Raw genomic sequence first — 27425 nt, 5'->3', positions numbered from 1 at the left:
AGTGTATTATCTGATAAGATGACCTATGTATACAGCCATGAAACCATGAGACAATCAATATAGTGAACATATCCATTACTCTCAAAATTAATAACCTTGTAATCCCTCCCTCCTGCCCCTGCCTGACCCACCATCCCCAAATGACAACTTATCTGCTTAAATGGTATCATGTAGTATTTACTCCTTTTGTTGGCTTCTTTCCCTCAGTGTGATCATTTTGACAGTCATCCATGTCACTGTGTGTGTCAATAATTTATTCCTTTTATTGTTGAGTTGTATTCCATTGTTCCACAACTTGTTTATCCATTTATCTGTTGATGGACATTTGGATTGTTTTCATTTTTGGACTATTAATGCTGTTACGAACACTAGTGTACAAGAATTTTGACATATATTTCCTTTTCTCTTGGGTAGATTTCTACAAGTGAAATCGTTGGATTATATGGTTAAATGTATATTTAGTATTGATTTTCTATGTTGCACAAAAATTATCACAAACTTAGCAGCTTCAAACAACACACATTTATTATCTCACAGATTTGTGGGTCAGAAGTCCAGGAACAGCCAGCTAGTCCTTTACTTAAGATCTCACAAGGCTGCAATCAAGGTGTTGGCTAAAGCTGGGTCCTCATGCAGAGGCTCAACTAGGAAAGGATCCACTTCCCCTTTTGTGTGTTTTTGGAAGCATCCAGTTTCTTGTAGCTGTAGCAGTCTTGGCAGCTTATTTCTCCAAAGCCAGCAAGAAAGACTGAGAGCTAATCTGCTAGCAAGACAGAAACTTATATAACATAATCATGGGGGTGACATCCCATCACTTTTACCATCATCTTTTGATCTGAAGCAAGTCACAGGTCTTGCCCATGCTCAAAGGGAGGGGTTTACACGAAGGTGTGAACATCAAGAGCTGAGAATCATGGCGGGGGGTGGGGGGTGCACCTTGGAATTTGTCCACTAGTCTTCCCACTGGCCCTTAGTGATTCATGTGCTCCCACAGGCAAAGTACATTCAACTCCCTTCAGAGGTTTCCAAGAGAATCATCTATTACAGCATCAGCTCCAAAGACTTTGAATCAGGTCCTGGTATGAATGAAGTTCCTGGATGTAATACAGGAAGTGAAATTACTGGGGCACAATTCCTTTCCATCTATAAACCTATGAAACTAAAGCTTATATACACAGGTATATAAACATCTAACTATATAATCCAGCCATTCTACTCCTAGAGACAAGTTATTTGACCCCAACACACCTAACATACAATAGTGGGCCAGGAAAAAGATAACCATTATAGACACTCCAGTTAAAAGGCTGGGGTCGGGGAGGGGAGAGTGAAAAAGGGTCCACAGCAATTCTGAAATCCAGCTGTGAAAATACTGGGAGTTCCTTCATTAAGTTTTAAGGCCTGGAAATAATCCTCTCAGCTTTCTGCTCTACCCTCTGAGCTCTTGGTTTTGCCCTCTGAGTCATCCTTCCTTTTTCATGAAACATAGCACATGTTTGTAGCTAAGTAATTTTATTAGGCTGTTTCCTGCCAGTAGAATTTTGGGGGTCTGATAGCCTTCCTTTATTTAGAATCTTTTGCCATCTAGAGAGATTGAGAATTTTCAAAATAATCAAGTCCTGGTTTCTTTATGTTTAATAGTTTTTCCCGCAATTTATCTCTCTCATCTCGTGTTTGATTATAAGCAGCAAGAAAAAAATCAGGCCTCACCTTTAACACTTTGACTGGAAATCTCCTTAGCTATATAACCAAGATCATCACTTAAAAGTTCTGCTTTCCACGTGACCACAGGAGACCATTTCACTAAGCTCTCTGCCACAAAATAACAAGCATCTCCCTACTTCCAGTTTCTAATAACATGTTTCTCATTTCCTTCTGAGCCCTCCCCTACAGCTTCCTCCAAATCCAGATTCCTCCTAAGTCTGTTCAAGGTAATTTATGTCTTCTCTATAATGCTTCTCAAAGTTCTTCTAGCTTCTACCCATGAACAATCAAAAATGAAATTAAGGAAACAACTCATTTATAATAGCATCAAAAAGAATAAAATACTTAGGAATAAACTGAACCAACGAAGTGTAAGACTTGCACACTGAATACTACAAAATATTATTGAAAGAAAATAGAAAAGACCTAAAGAAATAGAAAGACACCCTCTGTTTATGGATTGGAAGACTAAATATTGTTAAGATGGCAATACTCCCTAAATACATCTACAGGTTGAGTACAACCTTATCATAATTCTAACTGCCTTTTTTGCAGAAATGATCCTGAACTTCATACAGAAATGCAAGGTATCCTGAATATCCAAAACAATACTGAAAAAGAACAAATTTGGAGGATTCATACTTCTTGGTTTTAAAACATAATACAAAGCTACAGTAATCAAAACAGTGTGGTACTGGCATGAGAACACATACTGATCAATGGAATAGAATCAAAAGTCCAGAAATAAATCCACACATCTATGACCAACTGATTTTCAACAAGGGTGCCAAGACCATTCAATGGGGGAAGAATAGTCTCTTTAAGAAATGGTACTGGCAGGGAATATAGCCAATATTTTATAATAACTGTAAATGGGGTATAACCTTTTAAAATTGTGAATCACTATGTTGTACACCTGAAACTTACAGAATATTGTAAATCAACTATATGTCAATCAAAAAAATTCAGATAGAAAAAAAAAAAGAAATTGTGCTGGCACAACTGGATAGCCACATGGTAAATAATGAAGTTAGACCCTTACTTCACACCATATACAAAATATCAACTTGAAGTGGATTGAAGGAACACATTTAAGAGCTAAAACTATAAAACTTAGAAGAAAACATTGGAGTAAATCTTCATGAGCTTGGATTTGGCAGTGGATTCTGAGATATGACACCAAGACCACAAACAACAAAAGAAAAAATAAATAAATTGGACTTCATCAAAATAAAAAACTTTAGGGTGTATCAAAGGACATTATCAAGAAACTGAAAAGACAGCCTACAGAATGGGAGGAAATGTTCGTAAATCATACACCTGATAAGAATCTAGTACTCACAGTATATAAAGATCTACAACTCAAAAACAAAAGAAAAAAACAACCCAATTTAAAAATGGGCAAATAGGGCTTCCCTGGTGGCGCAGTTAAGAATCTGCCTGCCAAAGCAGGGAACACGGGTTCGAGCCCCAGTCCGGGAAGATCCCAGATGCCGCGGATTAACTAAGCCCATGCGCCACAACAGCCTGAGCTCTAGAGCCCGCGAGCCACAGCTACTGAAGCCCGCACACCTAGAGCCCATGCTCTGCAACAAGAGAAGCCACCACAATGAGAAGCCCACACACCACAACAAAGAGTAGCCCCCGCTTGTCGCAACTAGAGAAAGCCTGTGCGCAGCAACGAAGACCCAACGCAGCCAAAAATAAATAAATTTATTTTTTTAAAAATGGGCAAATAACTCAAACAGACATTTCTCCAAAGAAGATATACAAATAGCCAATAAGCACATGAAAAGATGTTCAACATCATTATTCATTAGAGAAATCAAATCAAAAATAAAACCACAATGAGACACCACTTCAAACCCACTAGGATGGCTGTATTTTTTAAAAAAAAAAAGGACAATAACAAGTGTTCATGAGGTTGTGAAACTGGAACCCTCATAAATTGCTGGTGGGAATGTAAAGTGGTGCAGCCACTGTGGAAACAGTTTGGCAGTTCCTCAAAAAGTTAAACATAAAATTACCATATGACCTAGCAATTCCACTCAAAGTTATACAATCAAGAGAAACGAAATATATCCACACAAAACCCTGGCATGAATGTTCACAGCAGCATTAGTCATAATAGTCAAAAAGTGGAACCAGGACTTCCCTGGTGGCGCAGTGGTTAAGAATCCGCCTGCCAATGCAGGGGACACGGGTTTGAGCCCTGGTCTGGGAAGATCCCACATGCCACAGAGCAACTAAGCCCATGCACCACAACTACTGAGCCTGAGCTTTAGAGCCTGCAAGCCACAACTACTGAGCCCGCATGCCACAACTACTGAAGCCCGTGTACCTAGAGCCTGTGCTCCACGACGAGAAGCCACCGCAATGAGAAGCCTGCACACTGCAACGAAAAGTAGCCCTGCTTGCCACAACTAGAGAAAGCCCACGCACAGCAATGAAGACCCAACGCAGCCAAAAATAAATAAGTAAATAAATTTATTAAAAAAAAAAGTGGAACCAACCTAAACATCCATCAACTGATGAATGGATAAACAAAATGTGGTATATCCACGTGTTATGGACTGAATTGTGTCCCCCTCAAAATCCATATGTGGAAGCCCTAACCCCCAATGTGACTAGGTTTGGAGATAGGGCCTTTAAGGAGGTAATTAAGGTTAAATGAGTCAGATGGGGGAGGTAATTAAGGTTAAATGAGTCAGAAGGGTGGGACCCTAATCCTATAGGGTTGGTATCCTTGTAAGAAGAGGAAGAGACATCACAGGTCTCTATTTCTGTGTGTGTAAAGAGAAGAAGTCAGGCAAGGACAGAGGGAAAAGGCAGCTGCCTAGGAGCCAGGAAGAGAGGTCACACTATAAAACAACCCTGACAGCACCTTGATCATGGACTTCTAGCCTCCAGAACTGTGAGAAAATAAATTTCTGCTGTTTAAGCCATCCAGTCTGTCATATTTTATGGCAGCTTGAGTAACTAATACATCATGCAATGGAGTATTATTCATACATTAAAAGGAATTAGGGACTTCCCTGGTGGCACAGTGGTTAAGAATTTGCCTGCCAATGCAGGGGACATGGGTTCGATCCCTGGTCTGGGAAGATCCCACATGCCACGGAGCAACTAAGCCTGTGCGCCACAACTACTGAGCCTGCGCTCTAGAGCCCTTGAGCCACAACTACTGAAGCCCACATGCCACAACTACTGAAGCCCGTGTGCCTAGAGCCCGTGCTCTGCAACAAGAGAAGCCACCGCAATGAGAAGCCCGTGCACCACAATGAAGAGTAGCCCCCGCTCACCACAACTAGAGAAAGCCTGCGCACAGCAACGAAGACCCAACGCAACCAAAAATAAATTATTTTTTTTAAAAAAGGAATTAAGTAATGATGCATCTTAAAACATGGGTGAACCTTGAAAATATTATGTTAAACGAAAGAAGACAGACATAAAGGGCCACATATTGTATGATTCCATTAAGGTGAAATTTCCAGAACAGGCAGGTCCATAGAGAAAGTAGTTTAATGATTGCCAGGGGATGGAGGAAGAGGTGCATTGGGAGGTATGGGGTTTCTTTTTGGAGTGATGGAAATTTTCTGAAATTAGATAGTGGTGGTGGTTGCAGAAAATCATGAATATACTAAAAACCACTTAATTGTATACTGTAAAATGGTTAAAAACGGTGACTCATGTTATGCAAATTTTATCTCATTAAAAATTTTTTTTAAAATTCTTGCAACCTGAGAGATGTCCTCTAAAATTTCTTGTATGTGAGTCTGTTGGTGAGAAATGCTTTCTTTTGATATATGAAAATTTCCTTATTTTTCTTTCATTTCTGCAAGATAGTTGTGTGGTGTATTGAATTTTAGGTGGACACTTTTTCTCTTGGTACTTTTTTTGTTTTAACATTCAGTGTATCTCGTTTATATATTTATTTTTAAAAAATTTATCTTATATTGGAGTATAGCTGGTTAACAATGTGTTAGTTTCAGGTGTACAGCAAAGTAATTCAGTTATACATATACATGTATCTGCTTTTTTTCAAATTCTTTTCCCATTTAGGTTATTACAGAGTATTGAGCAGAGTTCCTTGTGCTATACAGTAGGTCCTTGTTGGTTACCTATTTTATTTTATTGGAGTATAGTTGCTTTACAATATTGTGTTAGTTTCTACTGTACATACAGCAAAGTGAATCAGCTATACATATACATATATCCCCTCTTTTGGATTTCCTTCTTCATACTTTAAAGATGTTGTCCACCGTCTTCTCACTTGCACAAGAAATCTGATGTCATCCTTTTCTTTGTTCCTGTGTTCATGTATTTTTTCTTTGGCTGCTTTTAAGATTTTTCTCATTTTCACTGGTTTTGAGCAATTTGATTATGATGTGCCTTGATGTAATTTTCTTCATGTTACTTCTGCATGGAGTTTGTTGAGCTTCTTGGATCTGTGGGTTTATTGTCTTCGTTGTTTGGAAAGTTTTCAGCCATTATTTCTTCAGATATTTTTTCTGCCGCCCACCATCCCTTAGAACCCCAGTTACTCATATATATTAGTCCATTTGCTTACTGATCCCTCAAATGTGATCCTTTAATTAAAGAATTTTCTTCTCTGTGTATTTCAATTTGGATGTTTCCTATTGTGCCTTCAAGTTCATTAATATTTTCTTTTACAATGGTGAATCTGCTGTTAAGCTCATCCAGTGTATTTTTCTACTCATTGTTTTCTATGAAGTATGATTTGGGTGAATTTTATATCTTCCATGTCTCTTTTTGAAAAAGTGGGATAACTCAAACATGTGTGTGAATTCTGGGTTGGTTTCAATGATTGATATTCTTCTCATTGTGAGTTGTATTTTCCTGCATGGTATTCTTTGGGTGCCAGACATGGTGAATTTTATCTTATTGGGAGTCGATTTTTTTTTTTTCATTTGTATGTATCTTCTTCGGTTTTTCCTGGGATGCACTTAAGTTACCTGGAAAAAGTTTGATCTCTTCTGGTCTTGCTTTTATGATTTGTTATAGACAGGTCATTCAGTCCAACTAATTATCCCCCAGATACTGAGGCAAGATTGTCCTAAGTACTCTGCCCAATGCCCCATTAATTATGAGTTTTTCTAGTACAGCTGGAAGAACCAGGCACTGTTCCTGGTCCCATGTGGGCAGCAGGCACTGTTCCCTCTAATTCTTTCAGTTGGTTCTCTTTCCTAGCCTCAGGTGGTTTTTTCTCATACATGCAGTGATCAATACTCCTTTGAGTACTCAAAGGACACCCCACACTCTACAGATATCCTGGGTTCCCTTTCTGTGCATTTTTCTTCTCTGATACTCTCTCCTATGAACCCTAGCAGTCTTGGTCTCTCTGGACTTTCAAATCAGGGAGTCCACCAGGATCTGCCTTTGTTCTCCCTCTTTGTGTCATGTCTTGGAAACTCTTTCAAGGCAGTTGCAGAGCTAGCATCATTTGTTTACTATCTCATGGTTCACTGTCTTTCATTACCTGATGCCCAGTGTCTTAAAAGCCGTTGTTTCACGGATTGGTTGTTTTAAGCAGGAGGGTAAAGCCAGTCCCTGTTGCTCCATCTTGGCTGGAAGCACAAGTCCAGGAAATACATTTAAAAAAACACTTTTATTAAAGTGTACTAGGGGAGAGACTTCCCTGGTGGTCCAGAGGGTAAGATTCCGTGCTCCCGATGCAGGGGGCCCAGGTTCGATCCCTGGTCAGGGAACTAGATCCCGCATACATGCCGCAACTAAGAGTCCACATGCCACAACCAAGAAGTCCGCATGTTGCAACTAAGATCCCATGTGCCACAACTAAGACCTGGTGCAGCCAAAATAAATTTTAAAAAATATATTTAAAAAAATATAAAGCATATCTATATAGAAAATTGCAAAATAAATTTACATCAAGCTTGATTAATTTTTAAAAACTGAATCCACTTGTATGACCAATGTTCATATCAAGAACAGAACATTACCAACACTTCAGAAGCCCCTTTCATGTTACTAAACTCCTACCCCCGAAAAGTAAACCTATCCTGAGTTACAGCACCACAGATTAGTTTTGCCTGTTTTAAAACTTTTAAGAATGGATTCATAAAGTATGTGCCCTTCTGCATTTGGCTTCTTAAATTCAACATTATGTTTGTTAGATTCAACTGTTTTGAGTGTAACAGTTCATTTTCATTGTTATATAGTATTTTATTGTATGAATATATCACATTCTACTGTTGATGGACATTTAGGTAGTTTCCAGTTTATGTCTGCCAGCATATAGTGCTGTTATAAACATTCTTGTATATGTCTTTTGGTGAACATATGTACTGGGTACATAACAGTGGCACTGCTAGGTCATAGGATATGGTATTCCCACTTCAGTGGATACTGCCAAATTTTTTTCCAAAGTGGATCCATCTATTTACACTCTCTCCAGTATTGTATGAGCATTCCAGTTGCTCCACATGTTTGCCACAGTTGATACTGTCCATGTGAGGTTTTTTTTGTTTTTTTTTTAAAGCCACTCTGTTGTATGCATGTTAAGTTCCCTTTTAAAGCTGGTATTGGAGAAGAGTAGGTCTAAGACCCTTTTCAAAACAAACTGCTTTATATTATGTGAGGTTAAGTTTTGGGAGATACAGGACAGATGATCAAGTCCAGAGACATATCCAAACCCCAATAATAATAAATCCTGGTAATAAAGGAATTACTTCAGTTTTCATTATCAACCACTGAAAGTTTTCAGAGAAAACTTTCATTTCACCTTTCACAATTTACCAATGTTAGGCTATGAATTAATATCCTTTTAGTTTACTTTTCCATGCATCCATAAATTTAGGTTATTTCATTGTATAACTATTCTGATTTTGAAACTTAAAGTTTGAAAAAAAGACAATGATCTTATAATGGAGCTGGAGGGTCTCTGACTGGTTTAGTGGGTTGATTGACCTAAAATAGGGATCAGCAAACTGTGTATAAAGAGCCAGATGGTAAATGTTTTAGTTTTTGCCAGCCATCCAGTCTCTGTTGCAACTACTCAACTCTGCCCTTGAAAGCAGCCATAAACAATATGTATATGAGTGGATGTGGCTGCATATACTACTATATACTCAGTATACATCTTCCCCAAGGACATATATAAGAATGTCCATGACAGCACTATATACTGGAAAACATAAACTGGAAACTACCCAAACATCCCTCAACAGCAGAACCTGATATATTCATATGATGGAGTACTATACAGTAACGAGAATAAACAAACTACTCTTACAGCTTTATTTACAAAAACTGGCAGTGGTAATGGGCATGAGGTTTCACTAGGTGTGTGTGGCTATTTAAATTTTAATTAATTACAATTAGGTAAAATTTAAATTGTTCTCAATCACACCAGCCAAATTTTATTTTTTTTTACTTAAGTATAGTTGATTTACAATGTTAATTTCTGCTGTACAGCAAAGTGATTCAGTTATACATATATGTACATTCTTTTTTTAAATATTCTTTTCCATTGTGATTTATCATAGGATATTGAATATAGTTCTCTGTGCTATACAGTAGGACCTTGTTGTTTATCCATTCTATATATAAAAGCTTACATCTGCTCACCCCAACCTCCCACTCCATCCCTCCCCCAACCCCCTCCCCCATGGCGACCACCAGTCTGTTCTCTATGTCCATGATTCTGTTTCAGATAGGTTCATTTGTGTCACATTTTTAGATTCCGCGAATAAGTGATATCATATGGTATTTGTCTTTCTCTTTCTGACTTACTTCACTTAGTATGATAATCTCTAGTTGCACCCATGTTGCTGCAAATGGCATTATTTCGTTCTTTTTTACAGAGTAGTAGTATTCCGTTGTATATATTATACCATGTTTTCTTTATCCATTCATCTATTAATGGACATTTCGGTTGTTTCTGGGTCTTGGCTACTGTGAATAGTGCCGCTATGAACACAGGGGCATCTTTTTGAATTATAGTTTTGTCCAGATATATGCCCAGGAGTGGGACTGCTGGATCATATGGTAATTCTATTTTTAGTTTTCTGAGGAACCTTCATACTGTTTTCCAGTGGCTGCACCAACTTACATTCCCACCAACAGTGTAGGAGGGTTCTCTTTTCTCCACATCCTCTCCAGCATTTGTTATTTGTAGTCTTTTTTTAAAAAATTATTTTATTTATTTTTGGCTGCATTGGGTCTTTGTTGCTGCACACGGGCTTTCTCTACTTGCGGCAAGTGGGGGCTACTCTTCATTGTGGTGCGCAGGCTTCTCATTGCAGTGGCTTCTCTTGTTGCAGAGCACAGGCTCTAGGTGCATGGGCTTCAGTAGTTGTGGCATGTGGGCTCAGTAGTTGTGGCACATGGGCTCTAGAGCACAGGCTCAGTAGTTGTGGTGCATGGGCTTAGTTGCTCCGCATGTGGGATCTTCCCAGAACAGCGCTCAAACCCATGTCCCCTGCATTGGCAGGCAGATTCTTAACCACTGCACCACCAGGGAAGCCCCCTGTAGACTTTTTAATGATGGCCATTCTGACTGGTGTGAGGTGGTACCTCATTGTAGTTTTGATTTACATTTCTCTAATAATTAGCAGTGTTGAGCATCTTTTCACGTGCCTATTGGCCATCTGTATGTCTTCCTTGGTAAATGTCTGTTTAGGTCTTCTGCCCATTTTTGGATAGGGTTTTTTTTGTTGTTGAGTTGTATGAGCTGTTTGTATATTTTGGAAATTAAGCCCTTGTTGGTTGCATCATTTGCAAATATTTTCTCCCATTCTGTAGGTTGTCTTTTCGTTTTGTTTATGGTTTCCTTTGCTGTGCAAAAGCTTGCAAGTTTGATTAGATCCCACACTAGCCAGATTTTAAATGCTCTATAGCCACAAGTGGCTAGAGGCCACTATACTGGACAGTGCATATGTAGAACATTTCCTTCAATCTCCAAATGTTCTATTAGACAGCTTTGCTCTAGTAATCTTTGCTTTTCCTTCTGCCAGGTACAAATAGGAATCACCAGCCTGGGAAACACTTTAAAATAAATTCATGGTTTAAAGGGTTTTTTTGAACTGTGCAGGTGGTATGAAATTGGGCTGCAAAGATGAGTGAAGCCTAGCTTGAGATTATGAATTCTCAGGGGAGATTTTTTTTTCACAGTACTGTTGTTGTGGGTCTGAAGATATTCATGGATAATAGATTCTATTCCTTTGCTCAGATGATGACAGTAATGCTGCAATCACCAAACCAGCTTCAGAAAGCCCCTGTGTGCTGAATGAACCACAACCTTTGGTCTTACCTCGAGTGCCACAGTCTAAGGTGCTGTCCATCACCTCAAATCCGGTAAGTCGCACAGGGGAATGTATTGGAGAACCTAGGACTGTTCTTGTAGATGAAGTTTGCTCAGTTATTTGCCTTAATTGTATCACTATGACTCTTTTTCAGTAAAGTTATGTGTTTATCACAGTAATCCAGTGACTTTGCAAAGATGTTTAATTTCAGTTTAAAAAATTAATAGCAGCAAATGCACTCATGTCAATGAACTGTACATGTGAAAATGGTTAACACAGTAAATATGTTATGTATATTCTACCACAATAAAAAAAATTTTAACCTGTTTAAAAAAAATGGCAAATTAGAGTTGATAATTCTCAATCAGCTCTTTTGAAAAGGCATCTATAAGCTGTGCAATCTAGACTCAACTATATGGTCAGCTTAAGTCTGCTTTGGGAAAAATGAAAAATATGATGAAAAGAGGGACCAATATCAGATCTTCTATGGCCTTAACATTCTGTCCTTTGAATTTCTTTTTGACTTCTTCCCTCTTTTTTCTCTTATCTCAGACAACCTGGTTTTTGTTTTATTTTTAATATTTGAATCTGTTGACTTTTTTGCTTTTTGGATGTTTACTAATCATAACCAGATGTAAAAGGCAAACCAAAGGGAGGAGAAAATGGTTTCAAATAAGTCTGTAGACAAGCATATAAAAATGGCCATTTCTTGCAGAAGGTTGATAAGCCTGGTCTCATCCATGTGTAATGATTTATGTAATCCCAGTTCCTACATGATAGCTTCCCAGTGTTACTTGTAGCAAAAAAAGTGTGGGAGCAGGGGAGGGATAAAAAGAAAGAGAAAAAGGATTCTCATCCTTGGCCCATGCTCATCGAGCCTGGGTTTAGTACCACATCTAGTATTTGCTTTGTTGGTGTACTGGCCAGATATTGTGCAGCTATATTTTTAAAAGAGTTATTTAAAAGTAAACTCAGCTTGTGAATCACTATACTGTACACACCTGTAACTTATATAATATGTACATCAACTCTACTTCAATTAAAAAAAGTAAATAAAAATAAACTCAGTAAGGCCCATACCTTATCACATTGGAGGATGACCCAGGTAATAATCTAATATTCCTATGATGGTAATAAAATACTTCTACATGTTGAACTGGCCTGGTTATGACCTGGGTAGCCTAAGCCCTGAAAAGTTAACGTACACGGTTCTGGTTGTTAATGACCAAAGGAAGAAGCAATAATCCAAACATTCTTAAGAGAAAGTAGGAGGAAAATGCATACTGTGGCAGAGAAGGAGCTGGCCAGAAAGGGCACTTAACTGACTACCTGAGAGAGAAAACAAACAGGACACTAAGGTGGCAGTGGCAGTCCAGGTAAGATTAAATCCTGCTAACATTAGAACAAATACAATTAACTCCTTCTAATAAAGTCTTCAGAATTTACGTTATTATTGAGAGCTGACTGCTCCAGGTGTAGTGAAGGAGAAAGCATTAGTTTGTGCAGAGCATAGGATTATGTGATGGTAAAAGAGACAGAGTTTACCCTTATTCTCCCCATTTTTGTTCCATATTTTGTTTTCTAGTATAATGTAAATAATAATGATAATAAAGGTCCTCTCTCCCCTGAGAGTGGCGATTAATTGCTTTCATCTAAGTTGACCAGGCTTCCCCATTTAGAAATGGAGAGGAAAGCACTCTGATCCTGTCATCTTGACAGTGGACTTGGGGCTCCAGCTGGGGTACTGGCCAAGATATACAAAAGTTAAGGCATAGGAGAAAAATGTATAAATGACCTAATTTGGCAATACTAACTTCTGGCAAAATTGGGAAACCAAGCTGATATATTCACCAACCAATAATGAGTAACACCTTCTTTTGATATGTAGATGAGTCTCTGTCAAGCAGCAAGTGGTCATCAGCCAAATGTGAATGGTCTCTTGGTTCATGGGATGCCTCTACAGCCAAGAAATCTCTCCCTAATGGACAAGCTCCTGTAAGAAGTATAAAATTTTAAGACTATAGAGTTTAAGTAGATCACTGAGAAATAAAAGGAGAGCAAAGTCAGTCAATCAACATGCATGTATTGAGTACGTACCAAGCAACCAGAAACATCTGGGGAGTAAAAACATATAAGGAAAATGGTCTCCACCTTCAAGGAGCTGATAAAATAACTGGTGAGAAGGCACAAAGGTAAAAAGAGACCTAACCATACAGGGCATTCCTGTGACTGAGTACGAAGTTTGTGTACTCAGTGTGAGCACTATGGCAGTCCCAAAGAAGGGAAGCATCTTGGTGGGTAAGTGTAGGTTTTGAACGTATCCTTGAAAGATGGAAGTTTGGATAAGCAGAGAAGAGCAGCAAGGCTATTCTAGGTAGGAGGAATGGTGTGGAAAAAGATTTGGAGACAGGAAAATACAAATATTTAGAAGAGAAAGCCGACCATTTTTGCTGTAGTAGGATAGGAAGCAATAGGTCAGAACTTTAATGTTCTGATCAAAGACCACTGACAATCTTCTACAACTAAAATAGACCATGGTGTGATTAGTGGGAAGGAAGACACTATGAAATTAAAGAACATTGGGACCAGACTATGGAGGGTTTTGAATGTCATGTTTTTGAGATCCATCCATGTTGTTGCATGTGATTCTCTTTTATTGCCAAGTAGTATTCTATTGTAATAGTACACCACAATTTGTTTACCCATTCTTCCGTTAATGAACACTTGGGCTATTTTCCAGGTTGGGGCTGATATGTATAAAAGGCACTATAAATATTCTTACACAGGTCTTTTTTGTGGACCTATGGTCTCGTTTTTCAGTATCTAGAAGTGAAAGTGTTACAGAATAGGTTAAGTGTATGCTTAATTTTATAATAAACTGCCATACAATTTTCCAAAGGAATTGTACCATTTTACATTCCCACGTGAGCAATGTATGAGTCCAGCTGGGGAGCACATATATTTAAAACAGGAATTTGAAAGATAGATTTCACAGCAGTAGGACGCAGATTGGATTGACGCAGGAGGAACTGAAAGTAAGGAGTCTAATGCAGGAGTTCAGGCTGCTATGGGTCTGTTCTCAAGTTGTAGCAAGACTAAAAAAAGGAATGAAATATTTTAGGAGATACTGTAAAAGAAATCAAATTCTATAAAAATAGAGGAATCAAAGTCAACTCAGATTTCAAGCTCAAGGGAAGCTTGTTTGGCAGGGGGAAAATGAGCTTGGGGTGTGTTGAGTTTACAGTGATGGGCCATATAGAAAGTCAGATTTGAAGGTTGATCTAGGAGCGTGGAGGTGATAAATCCAGTTATGAATGAGTAGTCCAGAGGAAGAATAAAGATGAACAAAGAGCAGCTAAGGCCTAAACCCCTGTAATTAGAAAGCAGTAGGCTGTGTAAAGAAAAGGCTTAAGTGAATGGTTAGGAAGACCAGAAAGATCTCATATGAGCAATGCTCAAGGTTTAGCCCTATTCTGTGATGGGCATTTTTCCTTCAAAGTTCTCCAAACCCTGAGGCATATTTTGCACTAGAGGACACCAAAGTGGCCTGAAAGATTGAGGAACTTGCTGAAAGCCAAGAGCACGTGGCAGAGCTTTATTCTTTCACTTCCCCTCCATATCACAGTGTAAATACTATCTCTTAGGTGCCTTACAATAGAATCAAACGTTCTCTCATCTGCTTAAAACACAAAAACAAAGCCGCTGAATCTACAAGGCAGAGTTTAAGCTACTGAACTGTTGAGCATGGTATTTTATCAGAGTACTTACAGAAGTGTTATATTTCACAGTTGTTTATGCAAATGGGGATCTACTGCCCTGGGCTGTACAAAGCTCTGGACCCTTTGCCTGTTCCCAGGTTTCCAAGGAACCCCTATCCCTGTAGGCTCCAACTAGCTCAGCATTTTAATCTCTGCAGTGGGAGACACACTAGTGCCACCCCACTACTAAGCAGCAATATTGGCCTTTCAACTAAGTCTTTCTGGTGACATTCCTTCAGCACAAAAGAATGCTTCACACATGGTAGGAAGCACAGTCCCTGAGGTAAACTTTTGGGAAGCACTTTGGAGTCAGTACCCTACAGGTTAGTCTTTACCAGTAACTGAAGAAGTGACTGTGATGGCAGGTGAAAAGTGGACTTGCTTTCCCAAGTCTCCATTCTAGTAAATTATGTGTAAGATTGAAATAATGTCCTTCTTTTAGGTACACATTCTCATGCCTGAGCTAGATTATGTAACTTCTAAAACTAGGTTATTTATTGTTTTCTCTTTTCGTTTTTTTCTCCCTTGAATGTATTTTATAGTCTAAGGCTTTTTACCCTTTGAGTTCTGTCTCCCTGTACAGAGCAATCTTGATCTCACTGTGGGTTTCTGATATTTGGCCACTAGAGATCTTGATGACAAGCTACTTATGAGGCCTGGGTCCAGTACCATCCTTTCAACTCGAAATTGGCCAAATCGAGCCCTGGAGCTTAGTACATCATTTCTGTCATACACAGTGCAGTCCGCCAGGAGACGCAATCCCCCACCACGTACCCTTCATCCCATCAGCACAAGCCATTCACGCGCTGGAACACCAAGACCTATGGAAGAAATACTCAGAGGATCCCGAGTGTAGGTTTCAAAAGCAGAATTTCTGGAATCTATGGTAAAACTAATGAAGAATTTTACATAGAGAATGAATTTAAATCTAAGATTGAAATATATGCCTAGACAGTAATCATTACATATTCTTATGATGAACTGCACACTGGTGTAAATCTAATACAGAAAAAATGGAGTTAAATTTGAATGAAATATAGATATACTGGATCTTCCTATTGATTTAGCTAAAGATTTATATTTCTACAAATAAAATGTTGGCTAGAATACTTCAGTAGAACTCACCAAAAGAATAAAAGACATATGTATTTTATTAAAACATTTTCCTTAGTGGGAACATCCTCAGTGAAATTCTTCCCCAAATAATAGTTAATTCTCCTTTAATATTTTTCTGTACCATTAGGATCTACCTATTCCATTGACAATGAAAACTTTATAAACCTCAGATAAGTAGATGCTTATACACCAGGAAATATGTCCCTTGGCACGTCTTAGGAAGTAACACTAAACATGTTCTCTTCCCTTTTCCCACCTTTCATTCACTAGACACTCTGAGCCTCACTGTGCAAAAAATACCAAGCCAAGTCTTTAACATAAAATTCTTTCATTAGCTGTTGACTTACAAAACATCTTAGGATAGTTAATTTCTAACACTATGAACAAGGGTGTAAGATGACAATGCCATAACTGTGTTTTGAATTCAGCCTCTAAATCAAGCACATACTTCTCTCCCAACATTTCTTGATTTTGACTTTTCAATTCTTGTTACAATTTATCCCAATAGACTTACTAAAAGAGGTGTCCAAGACCACCAAAAATCTTTGTTAGGACACCAGGGTTCTCAGCTGCTCTCTATTTTATTATGTTGATGTAGCTGTATTTATACTGATATAGCTATACATTCATTTGAGTATGAGTGGTCTTGATTTATAATTAATCTCTCATACCTCTGACAGTGCTTTTTTCAAAGCGGAAAAGTAAGTTGCTTTGTTTTTTTCTGGGACATGAAAAGTATCATTCAGCTTTTAATTACTATCTTGGGCATGAGTAATACTGCAAACTGCTCCAAATCCCATGGAAGGAAATAAGTTTAGGAACTTTACCTGGAAATTATAGTTTTTAGTGAAAAGGACAACCAGAAAGCCCAGAACTGTGAGTTCCATCAGATGTGAAATTACAAATCCATAACTGTCAGAGAAATACAACACAATATAGGGAAAATTGTTTTATTCCAGTTCTCTGTGGGAGAAAGGGTCAACTTCTGCTGTGTGCTCAGGATGAAGTTTCAACAATAAGTAAGAAAATACTATGAAGAAAACCCAAAACTTTAATTCTCCAAAATCCTTTCATTGAGATCTCTTCACTTAAAAATGTAGGCAGCTTAAAGCTTTCTGTGCATGAAATTAAACTCATCTGCTCAGTTTATTTGATTCTAATCAGTTTGCTTATATTGTTATAACTTTATGCTTTCATGTCTTGGTTTTGCTGATGGGATCTGCAGCCCAGTGGCGGCCGACTCACTCTCCTCTCCCTCACCACTGCCCCTGAGTCGAAATAATCTGCTGCCACCTATTGGCACAGCTGTAGTGGAACACTTGAGCACTGTGGGGCCACAAAGGCAAACGGTATGTCTCTTTCCTATTGCCTTTCCATGTGCTTATAAAACCTCAGGGTCAGTAATTCTGCAGGGTCTGTGCTCTGGTCTTGACTTAACACTATATTTTGTCAAAAGTACACACTGAATTCTGATTTATGACGATGGCATTGGAGCTGCTTGGCCTGCAGTTACCATACCTGTTAGGGCTGATATAGGACATGCACAGCTCCCACTACAAATTAACTGTTTCTGTAATTTTTGTCTCTTCTGCAGAAAACCCATGGCGATTCCAATCGAGCTCAAAGTGCAGCGGTGGATGAGCCTAACCATCAGCAGCCCCACGAGAGGCTCCTTTTACCAGACTTTTTCTCCAGGCCCAACACAACTCAGTCATTTTTGGTAGAGTGAAATACTTCCTCTATGGTCTTGATAGTTGAGGAAAGGGAAAAAAAATAGTTTGACAGACTTAAGGCTTTACATGGTGGCTTAATCAACTCTAAGAATAAAAGATGAGGTTCTAATGAAAATAATGTTTTAAGTATATTTTGTTGAAACTCTAACCGGTCTCTGCCACTCATTCTCTTAACTTATACATAAATTGCAAATTCTAAGCAATTTAAAGTTTAGCTATTTCTGAGAATAAGCAAAATGTTAAACCCCAGTGTGTATCAGATTAGCATTAACTTCATTCTCTAACACTGCTCTTAGGGAATTACACAAAAAATGGTATCAGATTATGTATGTGGACTGGTGGATGTGTGAGTTAAGACTTTTGGGGGTTCTTAGTTAATTGGTGTTTGAAATGCTGACAATGCCTTACCACTTAATGTACATTTACTAGCCCTTTTACTTTTAAACAAGTAATAGAAAAAAACCTGATTGGGAGATTGGAGATCATGCACTGACCCTGCCCAAAATTGTAAGCCAGGAGCTCAGCCCCACCTCATTTGCTTTGTGCAAGAGGGCTTGGAGAGCCTAGGAAGTGACTAGGGCCACACTTATGGCCCAGGAAACAGGCACCAGGAACCCATATCCTATACCAGTTTTCAAGACAGTGGTATTTGCAACACACTTATCTCAACTCATAACCCTTAAATTGTATCAGCCTAAAGCACTGTACGATTCTTCCTCCATTAGAAGAGTGGTGAGAGTAATAAATGAATGGGACATTGTACTAGTTTCCTAGGGCTGCTATAACAAATTACCACAAACTGGGTGGCTTAAAACAACAGAAATTTATTCTCTCAGTTCCAGAGCCTATTAAGTCCAAAATCAAGGTGTCAGCAGAGCCATGTTCTCTCTGCAGGTCCTAGGGAAGAATCTTTTCTTTCCTCTGTCCTGGTTCATGGGCTGTTCGGCTTACTGCCTGTTTTTGTAAATAAAGTTTTCTTAGAGCAGAGCCACCACGCTCATTCACTGTCTGTGGCTGCTTTCCTACTGTAACAGCAGAACTGAGGAGTTCCAATGACAGTATGTACCACAAAACATAAAACGTTTACCCTTATCTTGCCCTCTACAAAAAAAAAAGTTTGCTGATCCCTGATAGAAAACATGGGGCTTCATCAGGAAAGAAAAAAAAAAAAAAAATCTCAAATCTCTTAATTCCAGTGCTGACAGGAAACTGAGAGGGACGTTTTTTATTCTAGAAGTACCAGTGGGATGGTATTGATAGCTTTTTTTAATATCTGCATTTAGGTATTTTAGTTGTATCTTAAAATCTTTAAATCCCTTGAGATAATTTTGAAATGTCTGAGTTCCATATTGAGAGTCACATTTCAAGCATGGAAGTAAAGTCATGGGTGTTTCAGTGTTGCTGAAAAGGTTCTGTTCTGTTGTTTTAAACAGTCAGCAGCCAATGGAAATCAGATAAAAATTCCCTTGACAGCCAATTATAAGTATTTAGAAATATTAAACCATATGGATTATTTATAAATGCTAAGATTTTCTTAAAGACATATTAATAAAGTTGTAGAACTTGCAATTTTTACAAGTTAACAATGGCTCTGTGGGCTTCTGGCTTGGGATTTTTCTTACTTGGAATGTAAGAGTACACTTAGCCAACTTGTCCCTCAGAATGTCAGATGATGTCGATTACACTGCTGTCCAACTTCAAGGTTTTCCCTCGTAAACCAAGTTAACACATTATCCTCTGGGAGAAGTCACATCGTAAGAAGTGTCTCATCTTCTCTCTTTTTCAGCCGGACACACAGTATCGTCGTTCATGTGCTACTGAGTATCCTCATCAGGCCCAACCTGGTAGGGGATCTGCACGAACAGGTTGGGCCATGGCTTTTATTTTACTACTATGTGGTTAAGACCCTGCTATTTTCCATGCTTATTTTTCCTTCCTCCAGATTTTATTATATTTTGTTTTCCTACATCTTTGTAAATTACCTCAAATTCATTTTGGAATATGGGATATAATAAAAAATTACAAAACTCCACTGCTCAAAGCCAGAAAGTTCCAGATTTGTTTTCTCGTATAAAAATTAACCTCTTGCCATTCTGGCAAACTACTTTTTTTAATCTAAAAAATTTAAGCCAAATAAGTCATTTTCATAACATTGAAACACTGCATGGATTTTATTACTTGGCAAACCCCATATTGCTATGGATTAAACTGCTCTGGTCAGTTAAGCTGCTAGGCCAAGGTAAAAAAAGAAATTCACAATGTCAAGACATGAGGAGTCTGATTCTATCCCATTAACTTTTTTGTCTTCTAAGTTATATTCTGTAGTTTCTATTTTCATATGAGTGATGAGAGAAAATTTAAGGATGTCTTAATTCTTCCTATAATGGTCTCACCATCAGGGTCATTTTCTCCTTATGTTATAGGAGAAATTTAGAACTATTGGGCAGTTGAAATGTTTCCTGTTAATAATCAGATTAATCAGCAAGTACATTAAAAAGTAATCTGCCTCAAACCTTCTCTGTAATCCAAGCGAATTCTTTTAGTTCAGTTCCTAGTAGCATCGTTTGGTAGTCTTTGAATGCTTTCAGTGGATTCGGTTCTTGGATCAGTCCTCAGAGAAGCACTGCTGCCTCTGAGCTAGTTATTACATTTGGCCATGCTGCCAGTCAAGTATAACTAGTATAATATTTAGGTAAGTGAAACAGACATTTTAGTCCTTTTAAATTAGTGGCTATTTTCTAAAATTAGGTTACTGCTTTCATATCTTAATATAGATTTTGTTTCTTTGTTTTTACATTATAAAATACGCAAACATGATTTTTATTGCCTTGGTAAATATATACTTTACTATTTAGTCACAGGCTCCAAATTTAAAGTCTAACTGATAACTGGAGCAAAAAAGCCCGCACATATGAACTTGAGACGATCAAATCTAGAATGTCTACTAATGTTACTCTATGATGTCATCTTTGTCTGACAGGCCCTCAGTTACATGGATCTACAAAATCTCAAAACAGAGGTGGACCAATCACTAGAACCAGGCAGGGACCATAGGGCAAGTGAGAAGAACCTGCCTCAGGCTGCAGGGAACATGTGGGAAGATTTCACAAATCAGTGTTCAGTCATCTCATGATGCACAGCTTGTAAACAGGAGACAACTTGAAACTATCTTCATGAAGAGTTATTTTGGTACAACAGACTGAGAACAGTATCAGCCAAAGATTACATGGGTACTGTTTCTATCTCCAGTTACTGTCATCTTTCAGCATAAGTTAACCATTTCACTGGACAGTAAAATTTGTATCCAAAAAAAAAAAAAAAAAAATTGTATCCAAAGATGTAACAAAAGAGTAATATCCTCCAAATCACTGTTCATGTTGTCTGTTCACAATGATCAGTTCAATTATTACAGGATTCTATCAGACTATACATACACAAAAAGTAGGAAATTATTTGATAACATTATCACTGGCTTCAGAATACTTCTGCTTGTGTTAATTTCTGGCCAGGTGTACTCACTTTTACGTCATTTTTAGGAGACAGTGCTGTCAAAAATCTGGGCTACTCATCAAACAGATGAGTCGTTCCTAAAGTTTTCTCTTTAGATGTCCAATCCCATAGGCAGACAGATATGGCAGGGGTGAGTAACTAAAGACATAAATGTTGAGCACTGGTGTAAAGTAACCTATGTAATAAACCATAATGGATTTCTTTTTTCAGATAGGACAACTCAACCTCACAACACCTGCTTGACATCAGGTTATGCTTCTTTTCTTCTTAAAGTACTTTAGTGGTCGTATTTATTTCCAAATATTAAACTCAACTTGCCGATTTTCTCCTGCAGATCTAAGAAAGGCAATTTAAAAATTTATAGAATATTTCTATTAGCGAGCCAGCAAGACACAACTTCTTAAAATTTCAGAAACTCTGCAAATTAGTCCAGTATAAACATATCCTACGAGCAAAGGACGATAACTTTGACATTCTTCCAATTTTCACATGGACCATTTCCTGAGTGCACTCATGAATGCAGCAATGATTTTAACTATGGCTTAAATTTATTTAAATTTCACTGAATTTTAATTTTGATGATCATACTGGTTTTAGATCTTACTGTTAATCTTCAGAGTTGATCAATTCAACTGGGGTAATTTTATTATTTCGCAGTTATCTAATGCTATCATATGAAGACAGATGCTTCAAACAACCTGCATTAAATTGTATTTTTAATGCAATTAAAGAGTATTTTTTTGGGGGGGTTATTTATTTATTTATGGCTGTGTTGGGTCTTCGTTTCTGTGTGAGGGCTTTCTCTAGTTGCAGCAAGTGGGGGCCACTCTTCATCGCGGTGCGCGGGCCTCTCATTATCGCGGCCTCTCTTGTTGCGGAGCACAGGCTCCAGACACGCAGGCTCAGTAATTGTGGCTCACGGGCCCAGTTGCTCCGCGGCATGTGGGATCTTCCCAGACCAGGGCTCGAACCTGTGTCCCCTGCATTGGCAGGCAGATTCTCAACCACTGCGCCACCAGGGAAGCCCTGAAGAGTATTTTTTAACCTGTTTATAATCACAAACTGAAAACGTGTCATGGACTTACCGCAGATAAATTATGATACATAAATCTCAGTAACAGAAGGCTTGTTTTATGTATATGGTATTGAATATATTAGCTTACAAATCAGAGATTTTAAGTTGAACAGTCCCTAAAAAATTTCCATATATTCTAATGAATTCATACCAATTCAACTAAATGTAAGTGAAAATCTCTGTACTATTCTCACAAATCAATACCAGGAGTACATAATAACCACTGGATCAAGATGGCTTGCCTTTCAAGGTTAAAGTTAAGAGTCAGGAGGAGCCTCTAACAGGTCATTTAGCCCAGCTCCCTTACTCTTTTATAGAGGAAAGAAGTTCAGACAAGCTCAGTGACCTAAGGACATTCAGCAGTTACAGGCAGGACTACAACATCTCTTGAGGCAACTTAAACCAGGCTATCTGCTACAATGCTGACTACGACTACTTTTCTTCTCTCTTCTTTATCCTAAGCACCATTCATATTTTTTCTAGATCATCTTTTAAATGATCACACTGGGATCATTTAAAAAGCCCCTGGAACTTAACAGTCATTTTTTTACTTGTTTATTTAATCATGTATAATTCTTACAAAGATGCTTGAAGTTATCTGAACACCTGTTTCTCCTATAAACCTCAAGCAAAGAGTGCAAAACTTAGTTGAGTAAAACAAAAAGGAGAGGGTCTATGCAAGAACATTAAGACTGAAAGCAAACTGGCAAGTATTTGGAAGACAGACGTCCAGCAAGTGTGTTGGAGGCTAGGTCGAGTACCTGTTCTAATAAACACACACCACTGAATACCCTGCAGCTCACTCCTGTGTGGCAAAATGACAACTGCTAAATGTGGTAGGGATAGATCTGCATTCTAGATACAGTTCCTTGTACAGAAGACCCATAGAAGAGTGCTGTCAGGAAGCATATACCCTTCCGCTCCCTCAATGATCACCACCAAATTCCTTCATAGGAGGACCTCACAGAATGTCAGGGTGTTTCCAGGATATACTAAGATCGGGTTGAGAGATTCTGTTTGGTTTACATAGTTGATCTGAATAATTTAGGCTTGAAAGACAACTTTTCTCAAAGGTTAACTTTTGTCTTCGAATATTGACGGCACCTTGCCTACAATGGCATCAATTAACACCTAAGGACCTTTGAAGACAAAATTCCATTATTTCTTTTCTTTCTTGAGAGTTGTTTTTTTCCCTCCTCGTTTGGAAGGTTTGCAGTACTTTGCTTCCATCTGAGCCAGAAAATTGTCCATTTCCTTTTGCCGATCCTTTTGTCTGCTCTGTTTGAGGAGTTAAAACACAAGCTTTCAAAACACAAGACTGTCCACAGAGATAAAAGTACTTAGCAGCTGCCAGGGGCTGGTGGAAAGGCAGAATGGGGAGTGACTTCTAATGGATAAAGGATTTCTGTTTAGGGTGATGAAAACGTTCTGGACTTAGACAGTGCTGATGATTGTAAAACCTGATAAATATACTAAAAACCATTGAATTGTACAATTTAAAAGGATGACTGTATGGTACCTGAATGTCTTAAAAGAAGAAAACAAAATGCCCACAACACTGTACATACACTCCAAAGAAAATATTAGCAGTAGGAATCAGAACATGAAAGAAGTGGTGGCAACCTTCACAGACAACCTGCCAGGTTTACCTGAATGAGTGCTTTCAAGTTATCCACTCCTTCATCAAGCCCCAACTCCTTCCTGCTCATTTCTGCTTCTTTAGCCTCTTCCTGAGCCTAAAACAGAAACTCATGTGAGACGCTATGGCAATCTAGCAAATACTAAAAATACACCCTCTTCCCCCAAAGCAAATTTAAGACTCCTTCAATTTGAAGATTATATAAATTAAAAGGATAAAATTGCATAAATATGACACTCACTAAAAGGCAGCATTGCTGACATCAAGCAGTAGAGCCTCTGATTCCAATAAGCATTTCTGACTGTTCCCCATTTGTATTTGCTAGGGGTAAGCAGGTAATTTGGTTTCATAAACCACATGGTGACAGGCAGGAAACCAAAATGCTAGAAGAGCTAAGAAAGGTCACTTAGCCAAGGATGCCCTCAAAATGTTGCCAGGATACAGGTGCCTCAGATTCCTCCTCTGGAAACCCAATTTACTACATGTGACTCATGGCAGCCTTGAGAGCAACCCCGGTTTAAAATTTCCTCTGAGTAGTTAGGATAAACTCTAACAAATTCAGTTTTAACCTTTCTTTACCGGATTTCAAAGCCACCTCCTCTTGCCAAATTTTACTAGGGCACTGATTCCAAAATACCACAAGAATACCTTGGGAAAGGTTAATAAGTTCATTCTTTCCTTCAGGGCAACAACTAAGACTATAAGAGGCCCCAACCCCCAGTGAATTTTCTAAGTAGCAATGAATACTATTAATACTGGGAGTTATGATACATTAGGACCCTGCTATTCCAATAAAGAGACACAGTTTCCATTGTCTACTTTCAGTCCCTGTATTCAATTTATTTCTTTTAATACTGTATTCCCCTCTCCAAGTTTGTGGGAGTCTCACTCAAAAGTATTCCAGCCTCCCGCCCCGCTCCCCCAAACTCTAGGGAAGTTTCTCAAGCTAATAGCCTATTCCTGAATACAGCTGTGCTCAGTTTCACCTAAAAAATGATTACCAACTTAAGATAAACTGTCAGCTTGAATCTAGACAGATGTAGCCTATGAGCCAAAATGATCTTGATACACATTCCACTTCTCTCAACTCAGCACAGGTGTCAGGTTTCTCCTGTGTCTCTTTACCTAAAAGCTGCAGACCTACCTCCACCCCCATTTCAGCCATACAAAATAAAGTACCCACCAAAGAGCTACAGTCTTACACTGTTTGCTCTCCGTGGAGCTCCCATTATGAAAGTCAGGCTGAGGCAATGGTGCCTTTAATACCAAAAGACCAGAGGCACAGATGTTTGTTACCTTGAATCCACTCCCTCCCTGAACCCCAGATATCCTTAAGCTCCCTTCCCCTGCCATCATCCTTACCCTCACCAACTCCACAGTTTAATATGGGTATAAAGGACACACAAGCCACAGTCCTTGATACTCCACAAAAGTGTACCTCAAAGTGTGTTTGGAAAGACACTGTTATCAAAATAAACTAAATCGTTTGTTTAAAAAAATGTATATTCTGGGTCCAACTCAAGAATCAATCTGGCAAGAACAAAGGAATCTGAATTAACAAGACAGTTTTAAAGAGACAGCCTCTGTCACCCTCTCCCCCACGCCTTAACCAAGTGAGAATCACTGTCTAGCCTGTGTATCTGGACTCCATTACTTTATCTCCTCAGGAATCCCTCAGCAAGGTTACAACAATTGGCCCATATGAAGAATATTTCAGTGGTACTTTAAAATGATACTGATTATCTAAATAATCCATGCAGTAAAATCCTCTTGAGCACAACACAGTAGAAAAAAAAGGTTCTCTTAATGAGCTGATCTGCTCATTTTATTAGACTAAAACTACAAAACAAGTTAAACCTAATCTTTATTTCAGCTGTCTTGTATATATTTTCATTATTGTAAATATCCTCAAATTCTTTTTGGAAGCAGTCAAGATATAAATAGCATTCAAAATCTTACCCTCCTTTTCCTTGCATTCATCTTTTGCTTTGCTTCTTTGACAAAGGCATTATAGGACGGGACCTCTCTGGCATCAATGGCTTGTTGAATAATGTTCCTTATCCTGGGTTCCTCTGTGTACTGCACACACAGCACAGACTCCATGATCTGATCCATGTCACCCTTGAAGTCCAGATAGGCCTGTTTAATATCAGCCAGCTCTTCTTCAGAACCTTTGTATGTCTTCTCAAAAGCTTGAATGTCTTCTAGAGATATCTGAACAAATGAAAGACACATCCTTTAACTTTGAGAATTTTATTTTAAATAAAAGAAATACTAGTAAAAAGTATATTTAGGTGTTGAAATGTTTCTCCCCAAATGTTTCTCCTCAACTCAGTTGCCTGAGTTGAAATTGTTGCAAGGAACCAAAGTTTCTATGCCAAAGATTTTCCAGAGTTCTCCCTAGTCCAACCTTTACAACTACTAAGCTACAGACCAGGAAAATTTAAGTGAAGTTTCCAAGCTAGGAAAAGTTTCAGGACTTACATCGGGATATGTAAAATAAAGCACATCTTATAAAAAATCAAATGCCCCCGTTTCACTACAATCACTCTACATCAACGGAAAATTAAAGACCCATTTCAGTAAGAGAGAGAGTGTGTGTGTGTGTGTGTGTGTGTGTGTGTGTGTGTGTGTAGGTGCATGTGTTATGGATACACACACACGGTTCAACCTAACGGTGAGATAAGACTTCCCTTACTCAAAGATCAGTAAGTAGATAGGTATCTCCTGAGGAACGCCGGTGTGTATGTGTGTGTTTATTACTATTTCGAGGCCAAATAAAAATTCCTCATTCTTACACAACACAAAATGCAAGGCCTTTGAGGCATTCAATAAACGTTTGTTGAATGAATGATGGAAACAGTCACAAGGAAATCGCCAGAGTTCTTTACCTTTTTAAACAGTAACCTCCAATAGGCCTCCCAGTCCCGATCTTGGCTGAGCACATCAGAATCCTCGTCCACTGTTCCCTGCTCATCGTACACTGCTCTCTGATCTTTGTCACTCAGAACGGAATAGACCTTCCCAAGGATCTGCGGGAAAGAGCATCCAGAAATCAACCCTGCGCCTCTCACTGAAACCGCGCCGCGAGAAATAAAGATTAGAAAACGCCAGGCCGGGTTCGGCTCACTCCACCTGGGCGGGGTCGGGCGGCCAGAAGACGGAGAGAAGCCCAGGCAGCCGGCGGACCGGGGTCTAGCGCACCTGGAAGCGGCGGGTGGCGTCCTCCTTGTCGCCCTCGCCCACCCGGTCCGGGTGCACCTGAAGGGACACCTTGTGATAGCCGCGTCGGACCTCGCCGTCTGAGGCCTCGCGCCGCACGCCCAGCACTTGGTAAAGGTCGGCGGTGCCGAACACTTCCTCGCACAGCTCCAGAAGCCCCATGGCCAGCAGCGGTGCGGAGCGGGCGGTGACCTCAGCGAAATCAGCCTGACTCCAGCGACGCTGAGCAGAGACCTGGGCGGCTCCCTTTTCCCGCGCAAAAAGCCCGGGGCGCCGGCGTCACAAGAGGCGCCGGAAGGGGCGGGGCCACGACACCACACTTTACGGCGGTTGCAAAATGGGGTGTGGCCAAGCTTGCGTCGGCCAGAATTGAGGCGGAGAGTG

General features: G+C 39.1%; 2 protein-coding genes across 10 annotated transcripts in view; one reads left to right on the top strand and one right to left on the bottom strand.

The window, feature by feature from the left end:
* The window catches only part of FAM149B1 (family with sequence similarity 149 member B1), a 62129-nt gene extending 41252 nt beyond the window's left edge, over positions 1-20877 (top strand). For 2 of the 6 annotated variants that reach the window (XM_061180769.1, XM_061180818.1), the window contains 7 exons: positions 10916-11040; positions 12877-12983; positions 15374-15598; positions 17088-17211; positions 17457-17582; positions 19382-19460; positions 20576-20730. In XM_061180769.1, the coding sequence (XP_061036752.1) occupies positions 10916-11040; positions 12877-12983; positions 15374-15598; positions 17088-17211; positions 17457-17582; positions 19382-19460; positions 20576-20649 (860 nt within the window). In that variant the 3' untranslated portion in view covers positions 20650-20730. Of the gene's footprint in view, positions 1-10915; positions 11041-12876; positions 12984-15373; positions 15599-17087; positions 17212-17456; positions 17583-19381; positions 19461-20575 lie in introns of all 6 variants that reach the window. The other 4 variants (XM_061180779.1, XM_061180790.1, XM_061180799.1 and 1 more) reach the window with 4 other exon arrangements.
* DNAJC9 (DnaJ heat shock protein family (Hsp40) member C9) lies at positions 28-27311 on the bottom strand. 4 transcript variants are annotated; one of them, XM_061180859.1, is made up of 5 exons: positions 27024-27311; positions 26711-26851; positions 25779-26033; positions 23830-23916; positions 28-311 (listed from the first exon to the last, which is right to left on the bottom strand). In XM_061180859.1, exons 1-5 carry the CDS (start codon positions 27201-27203, stop codon positions 300-302), a joined length of 675 nt encoding a protein of 224 aa, XP_061036842.1. In that variant the 5' UTR covers positions 27204-27311; the 3' UTR covers positions 28-299. The 4 variants fall into 4 exon arrangements, with proteins under 4 accessions (XP_061036842.1, XP_061036825.1, XP_061036832.1 ...); XM_061180842.1 differs by lacking the exon at positions 28-311 and adding an exon at positions 532-1094; XM_061180849.1 differs by lacking the exon at positions 28-311 and adding an exon at positions 12872-12981.
* Between the last annotated feature and the right edge of the window lie 114 nt (positions 27312-27425).

The sequence above is a fragment of the Eubalaena glacialis genome, chromosome 1 (genome assembly GCF_028564815.1).
Source record: "Eubalaena glacialis isolate mEubGla1 chromosome 1, mEubGla1.1.hap2.+ XY, whole genome shotgun sequence".
Classification (NCBI taxonomy): domain Eukaryota; kingdom Metazoa; phylum Chordata; class Mammalia; order Artiodactyla; family Balaenidae; genus Eubalaena; species Eubalaena glacialis.
Note: the sequence above shows the minus strand (reverse complement) of the source record. Positions and strands in the feature narration are given on the sequence as shown.